Source organism: Danio aesculapii, chromosome 12 (genome assembly GCF_903798145.1).
Source record: "Danio aesculapii chromosome 12, fDanAes4.1, whole genome shotgun sequence".
Lineage (NCBI taxonomy): Eukaryota > Metazoa > Chordata > Actinopteri > Cypriniformes > Danionidae > Danio > Danio aesculapii.
In genome coordinates this window covers 20,599,467-20,615,613 of record NC_079446.1, presented here as the reverse complement: position 1 = coordinate 20,615,613, position 16,147 = coordinate 20,599,467, and the positions used below count along the sequence as shown (strand labels likewise).

The 16,147-nt window shown below is 34.5% G+C and overlaps 1 protein-coding gene across 1 annotated transcript; it reads left to right on the top strand.

Annotated features, from left to right (window-relative positions):
- Positions 1-2,730: 2,730 nt before the first annotated feature.
- mtpap (mitochondrial poly(A) polymerase) lies at positions 2,731-14,139 on the top strand. Its single transcript, XM_056470067.1, has 9 exons — positions 2,731-2,944; positions 3,161-3,318; positions 3,414-3,641; positions 3,855-4,079; positions 5,807-6,015; positions 8,762-8,988; positions 11,232-11,324; positions 11,496-11,569; positions 13,220-14,139. Exons 1-9 carry the CDS (start codon positions 2,731-2,733, stop codon positions 13,589-13,591), a joined length of 1,800 nt encoding a protein of 599 aa, XP_056326042.1. The 3' UTR covers positions 13,592-14,139.
- The last annotated feature ends 2,008 nt before the right edge of the window (positions 14,140-16,147 follow it).

Genomic DNA, 16,147 nt, shown 5'->3' with positions numbered 1-16,147 from the left:
TTCCTCTGTAGTTTTTTTTTTGTAAATAAAAAATCTGCATGTTAAAAATATTTATAGTGCATTCTTTATGTGAAATTTAATGTAAAATTAAATACAATAAATTCACAAATAAATAACAAGTTCACAGACTATGTACAGTTAATTTGTGTTTTTAAAATTTGCATGTGCAGTAAGAAAGAAACATTCCATTATTCATAGGGGCCCCTGGTTTTGAAAAGAAGTAAAAATCTTAAAATCTTAAAGGTTATAGGCAGAGTTTACAGCATATAATAGAAAATTTATAAAGAGCTATATGATTAATATGCTTCCTGGTATTGGTTGGGGCCCCCTAATTCCCTGTTGCCCTAAGTGGCTTACCTCACTTATTAGCCCCTGATAATAAGTGTTCTCACTCACTTTCCTTCGGCTTAATCCTAGATTTGTCAGGGGTCGCCACAGCGGAATGAACCACCAAGTATTCTCAATAGTATCTGGATGCAGCCTTTATGATGCAAGCTGAGATTGCATCACTCAGCGATGCAATGTCAGACACAATGCACTCAATGGAGTGAGTGACGTCACTGTGACAGGTTGGGCTAGGTGAGCGCATTAAAAGGCATTGGATGCAGCTCAGATTGCACTGCACCAGGTCTGCATCCAGACCACTCTCAGTATTCTGCCATACCAGCTGCAACCCAGTACTGCAGAGCACCACTCTTGAATGCCACACATAAATGCCACCTGGTCCAGCTGGCAACCGGGACTCAAGCAACCTTCTTGATGTGAGGCAACAGTGCTAACTATATATTGACTATAAAGGTCAAGATTGTTTGTAGTGGGCATCTTAGTGGGTAGCATGATCGCCTCACAGCAAAAAGGTTGCTGGTTCAAGCCCTGGCTGGGACAGTTGACATTTCTGTGTGGAGTTTGCATGTTCTCCCCGAGTTTCCTCCGAGTGCTCCTGTGTGAATGCAAGAGTGTTTCCCAGTGATGGGTTGCACCTGCAAGGGCATCCACTGCGTAAAACATGCTAGATAAGTTGGTCGTTCATTCTGCTGTGGCGATCCCTGATGAATAAAGGAACTAAGCCGAAAAAAAAATAAATGAATGAATGATTTGTAGTACCCTGATGAGCCTGTGTTGTTAGTTAAAATTGTTGTTATCAGATAATAACATATGGAATGTCGTTGATCAGTCAGAATGATTGTAGAGATGTAGAGAGCCATGTAGTAAGTCAGAAATATAATGATCCTTCCTCATTATTGTATGAACAAAGAAATGTATAAACAAATGCTGATATGCAATTTACACAATGTGCTCTTTTCACATTTCCGGGTTTCTCAGTAGCAGAAGTCATCATAGTTGGGTAAACTTCAGCACATTGATTTTTACAATCGTATTTGCCAAAATAATAAAAGAAAAACTCCACAATGACATTATTAAGACTTTCAGAAAAAGAAAAAAATGTGTGAGATTGATAACGGCTGCCAGAAAACAGAACAACGTCAAATTAACTGTCCTGTTCATACATTCTTCATGTCAAATGCCTCGCGCAAGCAGTAATTCGTTTTTTGTAGTTTAATGCATAGATGATATAATGCATACATTCAAATTAATGTTCAGTGGCGCCTGCAGCGTACGGCTGTATGCACTGTGCGTTTCTACCATGAGAGGGTGGGAATTAATGGCGCTTTTTATTTAATTCATTTATTTATTACATAATTTAAATTAATTATTAAACAGTTTACACTACGTTATATATAGACAAAGCAAGAAAGTATGACAACAAATAAAGGTGTGTGTTTGTTTGGTTTAAAGCATGTATGTACTTGCATGGTGGGAGATGGGTAAAGAAATCTATTGGCTTTAGTTTTGCTGGTGGTTTTTCTGCACACTATCAATTACAATTCAGATAACTATTGTTTAAAACAAGGTTCAAAATGAGTAATGGCTCTTTGAAACAGATACACTTATTTGAGACATTTGCCAAAAGACCTAAAACTAATGAGACAAATATTGATCCCCCACACAGAGTGGAGAGTGCAGTCTCATCAGCACCTGAGCCGGAGAAACTGTCTTTCATCAGACAGATCAGATCTAGCTGCTGCGCAGCCTACTTGCATGGAACAGAACCATTCAAGGTGTTTTAAACTTTTATCTGACAGACTGGCACAATTAAGCAAACATCTCCATTCTCACAACGAGTTTCTGAGTTTTCTCACCCTTCCAACCGAGTTTGTTCCACCAAGGTAATGTGGGAACATGTTCAGTGCTGTTGCGAATATTGTAAACGTCTGTCCTGCTCATTCAAATTATTTGATTAAATTAATTAAATTGTAATTGACCGACGCAACATGAAAAACAGTTTAATATAGGCTTCTCTGAAACAGAATATTTTACTTTAATTTTATTTAGGCTAAATTATTAATTTATTTAACAATCCAGTTCATGATTCGGCATTGTTGAAGCATAGCGAATTTGTTTTGAAGCACTTCACCTCAAATGTTATTCGTTCTTCTATTTTATTTTAAGAAAATATATTAATTTAAGTTATACGGTTAAATGCATCTTAACAGACTTGTGAAAAGACTCCACAAGGAATAATATCACAAGCATTATTAGTCTAATTTTAATTTTACAAACCTCATTTGATTTATTTTAAACTCATTTTATTTAATATTTCTTTGCGGGTTTATTTATTTATTTATTTATTTATTTATTTTTTTTGGCAGTTTTGGCGTTCCACAAGGTATGTCCATTCACAGCCACCGTAGAGCCAACTTCTGCGCACGCGTCCGTCTCAAATCAGCAATGGCGGCCTCCTTTGGCGTGTGTAGGTTACATTTTAGAAGTTTAGGAGGTCTTGATAGATTTTGTCACGGATTGGAACCTCAAACGCAAAGACGATTTACGTCAACTACACCAACAATCAAAGCCCAGACAGGGAGCAAAACCGCAGACTCCGGTAACATTGTTATTCTTTAAGATCCGTAAGCATGGCGTTTACAAACTGATTTTAAATAGAATGACGGCTGCAAAATGTATTCGCGTTGTCCTGTTATTAACAAAATAATTATCAAGTTGTCATCTCATGGTGTAAATAGTGATTCAAATGACGTGAATGATCAAACACCAAGTTATTCAAATCTCTTTACTTGCTTTGTTTTTTTTGTCTCAAAAGTGAAAAGTAAAACATTTCAAGCAATCCAGGAGGAGCGAAGAGAACAAGCTGAAAGATCTGTTTTAATCAGCTGTCCTGCTAAATTCAGCGAAAAGAAGTTTTTAGATTTCCTCTCTAAACATGGGACAGTCAACAAGCATTTCTTCTACAACAGTTTTGTAAGTGTGGCAGAGCTATTGCAAGTGATTTTTGTCTCAATTCAGCTGTGAGTGATGTTGTGAGCTATTGTTTATGATCTGGTTTGTTTTTGTAGGGTGCATATGCAGTTGTTGAATTCTCCAATAAAGAGAGCATAGCCTCGTTGAAGGAGAGCACAGGTTTACCAGCTGTTGAACATGAAGCTGCAGTGCCTTTTAAATCCCGGCTGCTGTCACTGAAATGGCCAGGCATTCAGTCAAGCAACTATCCCACGCCAAATTTCAAGGAGCAATCCCCCCCGAACATCGGTGACATTACCAAACTGCTCTTGCAAAAGCACAGTGTAAGTCTTCCCTGAGAAAAGTTGTTTTTCTTTTCACCCCAAAACTGAATTGTATTTAATCAAGGCTTTTAGGGATATGGCAGCATCTCAGATCAAAGCCAGACAAGCTTTCTACTTGTGTTTAGCATTTATTTATTTATTTGTTTGTTTTACGTGTGATAGTTAAAGTTTCAGTATTGCGGAGAGTAATCATGTTCTCATTTATTTCCACAGGTAGATGAGCAGCTTCAATGTTTGACCGAGACTTTACAGCTTACAGAAGAAAACATCAGTCTGCGCTTCCTTGTCTGTTCTCTGCTTGGAGACATAGCAGGAGCGTATTTCCCAGAATGCATCATTAGGCCTTTTGGTTCCACTGTAAACAGCTTTGGTAAACTTGGCTGTGATGTTGACATGATTCTGGATCTCGACGGCATATATGCAAGAAGCCAGAAAAAGGTCAGTGCAGTGAATGGGTAGAGTAATCTAAACCTGTATATTCAATCAAAATGTAAAATTCTGTCTTTGTTTATCTTATGCCATTTCAAACCAGTTTGTACTTTCTTTCGTAAAACACAATATATATATTTTTATTTATTTTTTATATATTTTAGGAGTGTTTTATCAAAATATCTCCTTTATTGTTACATCTGTTATTAAGATTCAGTTTTGGAGCCACAAACTCATTCACATTTGGGGTTTGAATCCATGTCTTTAGTCTACTCTTGGTGACTTTTCTTATATTTTCGAGGGGTGAGTGAATTGTTGGTAGTATGTATGTTTTTTGTTGTTTTTTTTTAAAATTATCTGATTTAAATTTACATATGAATATATGAGGAGATTTTTGAAAACATGAAGAGCAGCAGCTCTGATAGCTGCAAAACAATGCTGAACACTTTGGGTTTGTTACATTTTGCTTTTCATATTTAATGTTTTACCTGCAAACTAAACAAATAATTACAGACAGCAAAGCTTAAATACTTTGTGGTTAGCATTCTTAAAAAGATGTCCTGTAATGTTTATGAATTAGATCAGTAGACCAAGTAGATGGTCTTTTGTGTCTATTTGAAAGCAGTCAAACACAAATGCATGTCTAAGTGAGAAAGATGTTGGAAGTGGAAATTGTTTTAGACCCCCTTTATACCTGTATTTAGGTTTTATGCATTTTTCTATGAACTCTCTTTTTATGTACCTTTTTAAGGTTAATTCAACATTAAATTAGTCAAATTTCAGAAATTTCCCCATGTAAAATGTGCTTTACTTTAGTGTAATTTTTTCAGAATAAAGACAAATATATAAATAATAATGGAAACTAAAGTACAGAAATCCATGCAATTATATTTATTATGATTTAAAATAATTTATTTTAGAAATAAGGTAGCATTATTATGATTTTTCTTTACACAGAAACTAGAATGATATATGGTATAATAAAGTAATTGTAACCTTTTTAAAATGGCACATTTCCCCCATTTTATTTAATTGAATTTAGAAATTTAGAAAATATTAACTTTGGGCATTTTTTATTTTAAGGTATCAAATAGTTTATTTCCAAGGTAAAAGAATCTGCCTCTAAGAAAAGTTGTTAAATTTGAAACAGTTTCAGAATTATCAAAAACGTTTTTGGGAGATTGAGATTTGTGTAATACATTTTAAGTTATTGCAAGTTAAGTTTTGGTAAACTTAAACAAATCTTATATATCATTAAACGCAAATGCTGCCATTTTTTTTACCCAGGTCTAAATTGACACCAAACCTAATTTTCACTTCCATCTACTAACTGGTTAATTACTTCATCGCAGCCAATATTATATATAGACCAATATTATATATATATTTAGGCTTTCTTGATGATTCATGAGTGTCTTTCATCAGAAATGTATTTATTATTTGAAAAACTGATTCAGAACTGATCCGTCTTGCTGCAGAAGTTGGGAATTTCAGTATTTATTAATTGTTTAAAATCAGAGTTGAAATGTTGTTTGTTTTGTAGTTTATATGAAGTTTTACGAAAATTTTTTCATGCATTAGTCTTAAATTATATAACCTAGTAATGAATTTTCCTTTTAAACATTTCTTTAAGCATTACATTTGCAATTTAAAAATATAGGTTGTATTAGTTTTTTATTTTTTAACCTTTTTTTTTTTTCCCAAGTCCGTTAATTGTTCAGCCTTGTTTTAAACAGGGCTCAGGACTGTCTCTGGAGTACCAGGTGAAGACGGGGCCATCAGAGCGGGCTGTGACACAGAGTATCCTCTCAGTAGTTGGAAAATGTGTGGACCAGTTTGGCCCTGGATGTGTGGGAGTCCAGAACATTCTACAAGCACGATGTCCTATTGTCCGCTTTGCTCATCAGCCTTCTGGCTTTCAGTGCGATCTTACAGCCAATAACAAGTAACGTTGTCTTAATAATATAATCACATAATACACATACACAAACTCTTAAATTAATAAACTGTCAGAAGCTGAGAAGGCAAGCCATAGTTTATCTCTGTAAAAGTGTTGTGTGGGCTGTCAGTTTGTTTTCTCAGTCCCATTTACACTTCCCTAAATAAAGGTCACCCTGACGCTTCCTTTTAGAATGTGACACTCCAGTACTGCAGTGAAACTTGCTCAGCTTTTTTTTGTTATTATGGGTCCCCTGTTGAAGGGGAGGGATATTCCCAGATGTATGCAGTATGGAAGCATATGTGCATAATGAGAAACCCACAGCGTTATTGTCTTTGAAGCATTTATCTTAAAGGATGTGTGAACAAAGTAGAATGACTAATGAATGCAGCCTGCTAAACATGAAATGTTACTTTAAGGAAAATAAAAAGGGTTTATTTTAAAAATATATACGCCATATGTTTTTCAAATAAACCTTTTTTTCAACTTCTTTAAAGTAATTGCATTTCATGCCATTTAAATATATTTAATCTTTCAAATATAATGTGACTCATGTATAATTTAGAGCAGCACTGTCTGATCAAAAATGTAAGATGAGAATCTTTGTTTTTTACACTTGTTAAAAAATAAAAAAAAACACCATAAGGGCCCACAGATAAGCTTTAACCGTTGTGTACTGTTTAAATTGACTATCCTTTTGTTATATTCGTGGCTGTTTTTGCCCAGTTGACCATTTATAATCACATTTTTTTTTCTTGCAAAGCGATGACACTAAATAATCATGCATTCTTAATTGTTGGGGTTTTCCCTCTTGGGATAAGGTAAAACTTTTCATTTTTAATGTTAATCATCTGTTGGCAGCATTAACCCTTTAGACAGGCATGTGCAAAATAGTTTCTGAACTTCATATGTACACACTCCATATAACCATGTAATTTTTATCCAGAAAATATTTTTTTTTGCACTGCAACTACTGGTCAACAGTAAAAGTGAGTAAATTTACCTCTTCTCAACAGGGACAATGAGCAGCAATCAAGAATGCATGATTATGTGGTGTCATAATGGCAATCAAAAAATGTTATTATAATGGAAGTCAATGGTTCAAAAACTGCCATGAACATAACAAAAGGAATAATTTCAAAGCGCTTTTCCAAAATAAGTGTAAAAATAAGATTTGTCACTAAAAATCATTCCATTTGCTGAAACAGAGAAAATTGTGGGCAAATTAAGACTCAAAATCACCCTAGAGTGGATGAAAACATCCCAAACAGCACATAAAAGGGTTAAATATTTGTTAAAAACAATTGCTGTTGATTTGCTTACCTTTAAGCATTCCTAAATGTACATGATTATACTCCGAAACGGATGTACTTGGTGCTTAGGATTGTTGGCTTAATTTTATGAAATAAGTTTCAGCTAAATAAACTTATTAATGTTTTGCTAGAAATAATAAATAAAAAAAAAAAAAAAAAATATATATATATATATATATATATATATATATATATATATATATATATATATATATATATTAGGGTGTAGCAGTGGTGCAGTAGGTAGTGCTGTCACCTCACAGCAAGAAGGTCGCTGGTTCGTGCCTCAGCTGGGTCAGTTGGCGTTTCTGTGTGGAGTTTGCATGTTCTCCCTGCATTCGCGTGGGTTTCCTCCGGGTGCTCCGGTTTCCCCCACAGTCCAAAGACATGCAGTACAGGTGAATTGGGAAGATTAAATTGTCCGTAGTGTATGAGTGTGTATGGATGTTTCCCAGAGATGGGTTGCAACTGGAAGGGCATCCGCTGCGTAAAACATATGCTGGATAAGTTGGCAGTTCATTCCGCTGTGGCGACCCCAGATTAATATAGGGACTAAGCCGAAAAGAAAATGAATGAATGAATGAATATATACATACCTGCATCTACTACCTGCATTGTTTGGGGGGTAGTTTAGTAGTAGTTTTATTTTTCTGGTGAAATCTTCTGCTCTACCAAATAATCAACCATATTTTGACTGTTTTAAATAATGACTGTTAAAGGCATTTAAAGAATGACCGTTTTAAATAATGGTTTACACACACACCATTGTTGGTTTACAAAAAAATCTAACAAACATAATCCTGTTGCACTACTACACTTGATTTTGGTTTTATTGTAAAAACAAAACAAGAAAACATGTTAAATGAGAATTTGAAATATGTTATGGCATACTTCAAATAGATATTGAGTTAGTATCATGTAGTAGATCATGATTTGGTATTTAAAAAATGTTTTATTTTGATTGTTTTTAAATAAATTGGTCTTACACTTGATATTTTCTGATTTTCATAGTATATGTATTAATTCCGGTACTTTTACCATAAACTATATCAACCATTTGGTAGAGGTTGATATTTCAGAAATTAATGGATGTGTTGAAAAAGTGCATTGAGTGTGTTAACCAGCAGGATTAGAGTTAAGAAATGCAATCCAATTTTTTTTCTTGGTGGGGTAGTGAAAGGGAAAAAGCTGATCTGTGTGCCCCTAGTGGCATCAAAGATTAATTCCAAAATAGAAAAAGGTTCTTAAAATGTAATAATAGAAAAGATTCTTGTGTTCTATTTTTGGTCACACAGAAAGTACCAACCTAAACTGACACAAAAAACATAATAATTTCTCTGCGAACAATCTCTGTGAAACTTTTATGGTGGGATGGGGATTTTGGACCAAATATATTGGGTTTTGTTTTTCTCTTGAGTATGTTTTTCTCTCGTGTGCAGGGTGGCGATGAAAAGTTCAGAGCTGCTCTTCCTATGTGGGCATCTGGATCCTCGTGTTCGGCATCTGGTGTTCAGTGTGCGGTGCTGGGCTCGGGCTCATAGCATCACAAGCAGTATACCTGGAGCATGGATAACCAACTTCTCGTTAACAGTCATGGTAGTGTTCTTTCTACAGCAGAGGAGTCCTGCTATGCTGCCCACACTGGACCGTCTGAAAGAGCTGGCAGGTATAATACAATTGTACTTTTATAGCAGTGACTATGGTTAGATTCACAGAAACTGAAGTGGGAGAATTAAATTTGAAACAATCAGAAATCAATCCAAAACTGAAGAATAAATCGTTTTTTAATTTTATAGAGAACAGTGAGGTAAGAGGTGCTAGTGTATATATTTTGTGTGTCATGTGACTGTACACCTTAACCATGAAAGACCCAAATATAGAAAAACAGCAAATATTTCACCTATTAGACATTGTTATTAGATGCCTCTAATGTAAAAATAAATGGGTTCTTGCACTTTTTTTTCTTTTTTTTTACCCCAAAGTTGGGCCTTTAGGGTAGCAAAAATACAAAATTTAATTTAAACATTTTTTTTACAGGTGGCACTGCTTATGTAGGCCCATAACTATAGCTTATATATTGACACTTGAATCATCACACAATAATAATAATCATACAAGCCATTTTTTTATGACAAACTAAAGTAATATAACCCATCCATACTCTATTTACAAAACATGAAAAACTAAGTGTTTGTTTTGTAGCTAGTGTAAAAAAAAAACGAAGTGTTTGTTTCAGTTATAATAAACTCTGGTGTGTACGTCTATATTTATGATGTGTGTGCCCTTATAATACATCATAATATACAGGTCACAATATAATAAGATTAGGTCACAAAACTGGATGAAGTTAAGTTAATAAAGCATTTATTAACATACAAAGTAACCATTAATATATGTCTGAATAATAATGTGAATTTAAATAGTTTTTAATCATTTACTTACGCATTATATATGATCTTAGAAAACCACCAACTTTTCTTAAATGCCGGCTTTGTAAATAATGCGATACTTAATTTAGTAATGAAAAATTAATTATTAATAATAAGTATGGAAGGACAGTCATTAAGCACATTATACATGTGCTTATAAGTCAAGAATACAGCATTTGTAGCTGTTTTTATAAACTGCTATAAACTGCATCTATTAACGTAGAGTTAATGCTTAACAAATAATGATTTTACCATATTGCTAATGCTTAATAAATGATTTATAGTGTGTAGTGATTTTAAAGTGTTACCAAATAGTTTCATAATTAGACTTATGCAAATATTAAATATTGTAAAACTTAAAATTGAAAAGCTATAGAAAAGCTGTTATTGAAAATAACAGAAAAGCTGTTTAAAACGTGAATAAATTTTGATTTAACAAGCTCAAGTAAATATTATTAAAGCATTCAACAGTAATGTATGCATGATCTAGACATAAAACTAATCACAGAAAAAAATAGGCATTTTATTAAATACTTAAAAAAAATCTTATTTAGTAAAACAAGTTGCTGTTGTTGCAAGTGGTGTGTGTGTGTTCTATGCCAGTTTAACTTTTTAACTAGTCTGTTTTTAAAATCTATCATTCAATAGCATTACAACACAGAAAAATAGGATCTTATGTGAAAATGTGGTCTAAGAAAGAAAATTGTAAGATTACAACAGTGTACCTTAAAGAGTTATAAGGATGTGGTATAATAATAATAATACAACAATATGTTTTTATTTAAAAAAGTGTTAAATTGTTTTATAACATTTATAATTTGTTTTATATTGTTGTTAATGTATTTGTTTCTCATTTACATAAATCTAGCTATGATGAGTTTAAAAGGCTCATTTTAAAAACATTAAAACATCTTTCACACCCCAAAACTTTGAATCTTAATGTATAAATAAAAATTGCAAGTCTAATTAAATTTAATCTTTAAATGCAGAAATTTCAACCATAAAGATAAAACAGAATGGCATAATGATTCTTAATACTCTGAATTGGCTCAATACGTTCACACATTCTGATTAATAAACACATTCTTGCCAGGTTAATAAAAATGTGTCACTAAGAAAATAAGTTGGGTTTTTTTCACTCGTTTTATTTTAATTAACTTTTTGAAAAATATGACATTGGGTAACTGGACCATGATATCCGGACAGTTAATTATGGTGTCTAAAAGAGCAGTGCTTTTATGAGAGACTGCTGTCTCATTGTCTGTGACCCTTGTAAAGTATAATAGCTCGGCATACATCACGCTTATATGGCTTTCCTTTGAGTCAACTGTCTGCACACAATTATTGTTTCTCATCTGCCAGGGTCAAGAACACTGATGCCACAGTAGTGATGCAGAAACCATTTCTGTGGAAGGACACTCACATTAAATTTATGTTTTATGTGTGTCTGTGTGTGTGTGTGCGCGCGCTCTCTTTCCAGGACCATCGGATAAGTGTGTCATTGAGGGCAATGACTGCACTATTGTCAGTGACCTTAGCAAGATTGCACTGCAGAAGAACACAGACACATTAGGTAAGCGGGGCACATGGATTGTTTTCATTATTTGCACAAACATAATGAAAGGTTTTTACCCTTGGAAAGATGCTTTTATAATGTAATGCTTTTATTTTCACGGATTGGTAATGGCAATGCTGTTTTTTTTCCTTTGGTATTTTTGGTGATTTTATTTTTTTTCTTGCACAGAGAAACTGTTGCAGGAATTCTTCGAGTTTTATGGCAATTTTCCCTTCAACAAGGCATCGATCAATATTAGGAAGGTGAGTCATCCACTGATGACACGTGCATGCATGCGCAAACTCCCAGAGGACACCTCTCATGGCTTTATTGGACGCTTCACACATGGCCACCAGAGGGCAGTGTGTATATGTAGTCTATTCAAGACAGTGTCTGGCACTGCAGTGAACACATTTGCGTATATGTGATTAATTGAAAATTAACTTTTTTTCTAATTTGGTAAATATTTTCAGTGCAAATTAAAGAAAATGATGTGATTTTGATGTTAAACAATCTCTTTTTGCTGTTAATGTACTCTCTCAGGACTAAATGTAGGCAACTTTTGCTTCTTTACCTAAACGTAAAGATTTTTCTTAGCTAAACTTAGAGATACAAAGGCTCCCAGTACTTTTAAAAATGTCAAAAAAAGCAAAGTTTGTGTGTATATATAGGCAAAAATAATAGTTTGAATCCTGTAAAAACATCTGCTATAAGCAGTGGTGGAAAGAGTACTGAAAAATCAATACCATTACTTGCCTAAAAATGTGAGTAAAAAGGAGTCCTTTCAAAAGTATTTAAGAGTAGTGAGTATTACACTGTAAAAAGCTGATGAATTTACATCAAATTTGTTCATGTGTAAATGTAACATTCTGTAGTGCATTTAGTTATTGCCTAGCAGGCACACAACGTTAATATTAGGTAAGATTAAGGTCGTGATGTCAGGTGATCAAAATTCAATGTTTAGCCAGAGTCTAAGGAAAATCTTATTTTGATTTCCAATAACAATGTCAAATGAGGTTGATATTCGGTGGACTTTAGGTTGTGTTAGAGAGTGACCAAAATCCAACGTTGACATCTTAAACCAACATCATATAGACGTCAAATACTGACATTTATTCGTCAGCTATGGCAACCAAAATCCAAAATTTTATAGATTACATAGTTGATTACATCCACATAACGTCAAGCTGTAACATCATTAGACGTTGCTATTTGGTTGATTTTAGGTTGGATGTAGGACACTGACGTCGGCCTGACGTTGGGTTCTGATGTCAACCCGATTTTCATTTCTAAACAAAATGCTACATCATCATGACCTTGGGGTACATTGTCAATTTGATGTCATGTTGACATCCTGTGCCTGCTGGTTGTTTAAGACCATTTCGGTCATTATACAGTAACATTCGTCTTCTCATCGGTGGCATTTATGTAAACAGTCTCTGGGTCAATGCTTGTGACAAATTTAAACATCATCTTGGACACTTTTAATGCTTCCAAACAATTTTCTCAATTAAAAATTGTCCATGTCTTGAGGTATGCTATTTACCTTCTATGTGCGATTTGGTTGGATAAGAGTCACAGGTTTGTCTAATCCCCATAGACAAGAAAAAATAAAGTAGTGACTGCAGGTTGAAGGAAAGTTGTGTAGTAAAAGTACCGATGCTGCAGTAAAAATGTACTCAGGGAAAGTACACTTTTCTAAAACTACTTTTTAAATTACAATTCCTGAGGAAAAACTACTCAATTATAGTAGTTTGAGTATTTGTAATTAGTCACTTTACAGCACTGGCTATAAGGTTAATATTTATGTGGATATTCCCTTTAAATGTTACATCCCAAAATAAACTGTTTAACTACTGTCTTTGTTTAAGATCTTAATTGATTAATTATTCTGCTTTTATCCATTTCACCAGGGAAAGGAGCAGTCCAAACCGGAAGCAACAGCTTTGCACATCCAAAATCCATTTGAAGCCACTCTAAACATTAGCAAAAACGTTAATGCAGCGCAGTTAGAACGTTTCGTGAAGCTTTGTCAAGAAAGTGCTTGGCTACTTCAGCAGAAGGAAATTCTTGAGCCAAGTTCTAGCCAGTCGGATGGGTCTGTCTCACCGTGGGGCTTCGCTGCGCTTCTCGCCCCTTCAGTCACCTCAGGAGCAGGGGTGAAGAGTCGCAGGAAGAAAAAAACAGAACCTGCTAGCTCACGAATAAAGAACCTGTTAGACTCTCTGAAGATTAAAGGTGGTGAAACTGTTGCAAAGAAGGGAAGTGCAAACTCTAGTAGGTGATGCGGTCAATAAATCTCACTCACCCTGAAGAAAAAGGACCAGATTAAAAAAAAAAAAAAAACTGGCTAACTTGTCCTAAGGGTGAAACAGATGTGAAGTTTGTGTATTTCTACAGTAAGAATCTGTAAGTCTTTTAAGAGCAGTTAAAACCTAAGCTCAGCTTCCTTTCCACTGAAGTATTTCACATGAAAGAGAAACTTTGTAGATCCCAACATGAAATAACATCGAAAGAGGTCTGCTGTGGATTTCGACTCTTAGGGAAAAGAAGCTTAATGGTTGTTGTGTCGATCTGATTACTGCAATCATTACAGCCTCCGCAGAACCTCTGAACACTAAAAGGTTTGCATGAAATCACTATGATTTGTTAATCACACACTCTCCTATCATCGTTTCTGCACTGTCATACTAATACAGTGGCCCCATAACTTTATGTAAAAACCGAAATCAAGTCAGGTTGTCATGTCAGTGTCTGGATACAAAGAGGTACAAAAAGTATAAACTACTGTACATAAATGTTTTTATAAGATATTAAATCAAAGTAACTACAATCAGATCGTCACTGTTTACTTTCATCTTGGGGTTTTTTATTTTTTACTTCCCTCCTACATTTTTGATTTTATTTGTTGGAATTATGGTTTTATCTCAGAATTGTATTTCTTTTAATTGTTACTTTCTTACAGCATAAACATATTTTACTTCATTGGGATATTACAAATATTTAATCTATCAATGAAATGGCAGCAACTTTGTACATCTAGGAATGTAGACATGGTCAAAAGGATTTGCTGGAGGTAAAACTGAGCATCGGCATAGGGAAGAAGTGGGATATTTTTCAATCATTCAGTCATTTTCTTTTCGGCTTAGTCCTTTTATTAATCCAGTGTCCCCACAGCGGAATGAACCGACATCTTATCCAGCATATGTTTTACGCAGCAGATGCCCTTCCAGCCACAACAGATCACTGGGAAATAGTTGCCATTTTAGTACCTAAAAACCCAAATACTGTCTCATGTCATTCCCGTCCACTGAGACCTTAACTAGTTTTCAGAACATAAATTAAGGTGTTTTAGACAAGTTATCAATATTTTAAATGATTAATTTTGCTCACGAAAAAACTTTTGGAGCTTGGAATGATTATAGTTAAACGACTAAAGCCAAATGATGATCAATGAATGATCCTTTTCTGAACTTTGAACCTCTCAGGACCATTGCTATTTATGGAAGGTTGGCTAGATTCTGGATTTCATATAAAATATCCTAATTTGTGTTATGAGGATAAACAAATGTCTTAAGGGATTGAACAACATGAGGGTGAGTAATTAATAACAGAATATTCATTTTTGGATTAACTAATCCTTTAAGTGCTATGAATGTGGTTGATAATAGAAAGGCTATAGTAACAAAAAAAAAACATTAGTTGCATTCAGTGTCTGCAGAAAAGCATCTCTAAATGTGCAGCTTGTCAAACCTTGAAGCAGTTGAGCTGTTTCAATTTGGTGATGTGATTGGCCCATGAACATTTCCTGCTTGTTATCAAACTATTTCATAACTGTAACATGAGGCGTTTCAATCATATCTTAATGTCAAAACGGCTATCATAACATTATCCAAATGTGGCTCTTTGGATTTTTGGAAGCTGTAGAAATAAAAAATGTGAAACAGGAAATATGCTGGGACCATTGTTTTTGTTTACATCCCTCAAAATGGTCTATAGCAACAAAACAGCAGACAGGTTACACTCCTGTCAGCTAAGAACAACAATAACAGGCTAAAATCCAAACTTCGCTAAATAATAATGAGTTTGGAAAAAGGTTGCCTTGTCTGATCTCTATTCCTTCTCCAACAGGTCAGAGTGTGGTAAAAGCAACATGAAAGCATGAATTCAGCCTGACTGTTGTCAATGGTTTAGGCGTGTGGTGATGTAATGGTGTGAGGAAAGTTTACTTGGCATAATTAATTTGGGTTCTTAGTACCAACTGAACCACATCTTGCGTGAGTTGCCAACCGCGTCCATCAATTAACTAACCACAGTGTTCTCATTTGTCATGTATAAATTTAACAGGGTAACATGTAATGTTAAAAAGCTTTCAAATTAGTTGACAGTGAGTTCTCTCATCTTAAATGCCCTCCAGAGTCACCAGATCTCAATACAATAGCATGAAATGAGTACTTAAACATGTTGTGACAGGAGATTTTGTGTCGTGGTTGTGTAGCCAATAAATCTGCAGCAACTTTATGATGTTTTAAAGATTGTTTCCCTCATCTTGTTCAGTCTCTGCCTCAAAGAAGGGAGCAAAATAAGCAAGGTGTACCTAATAAAGTTAAGTGTGACTGCCTGTCATGAGTTAGACTGACTTGCTTTACATTTCTTCTCACAATAACTAGTTTTATGCTTATTGTAGTGGATGAATGGATGATGACATGGGAAAGGTGATGAACTTTAGCACGTTGTTCTAGAGGGCAGGAAACCGATAGTGAGTTAATGGAAATAAAGGTGGAGCATGTTGGCAAACAAAGAGGAAATGAGTGTTTTGAGCCTGTATCCTTAGACAAGTA

Coding starts and splice junctions, on each gene's coding strand:
- mtpap (XM_056470067.1), top strand. CDS start 2,731: ATGTCCATTCACAGCCACCGTAGAGCCAACTTCTGCGCACGCGTCCGT. Junction 3,642..3,854: donor TGCTCTTGCAAAAGCACAGT/GTAAGTCTTCCC, acceptor TTATTTCCACAG/GTAGATGAGCAGCTTCAATG. Junction 11,570..13,219: donor CATCGATCAATATTAGGAAG/GTGAGTCATCCA, acceptor CCATTTCACCAG/GGAAAGGAGCAGTCCAAACC.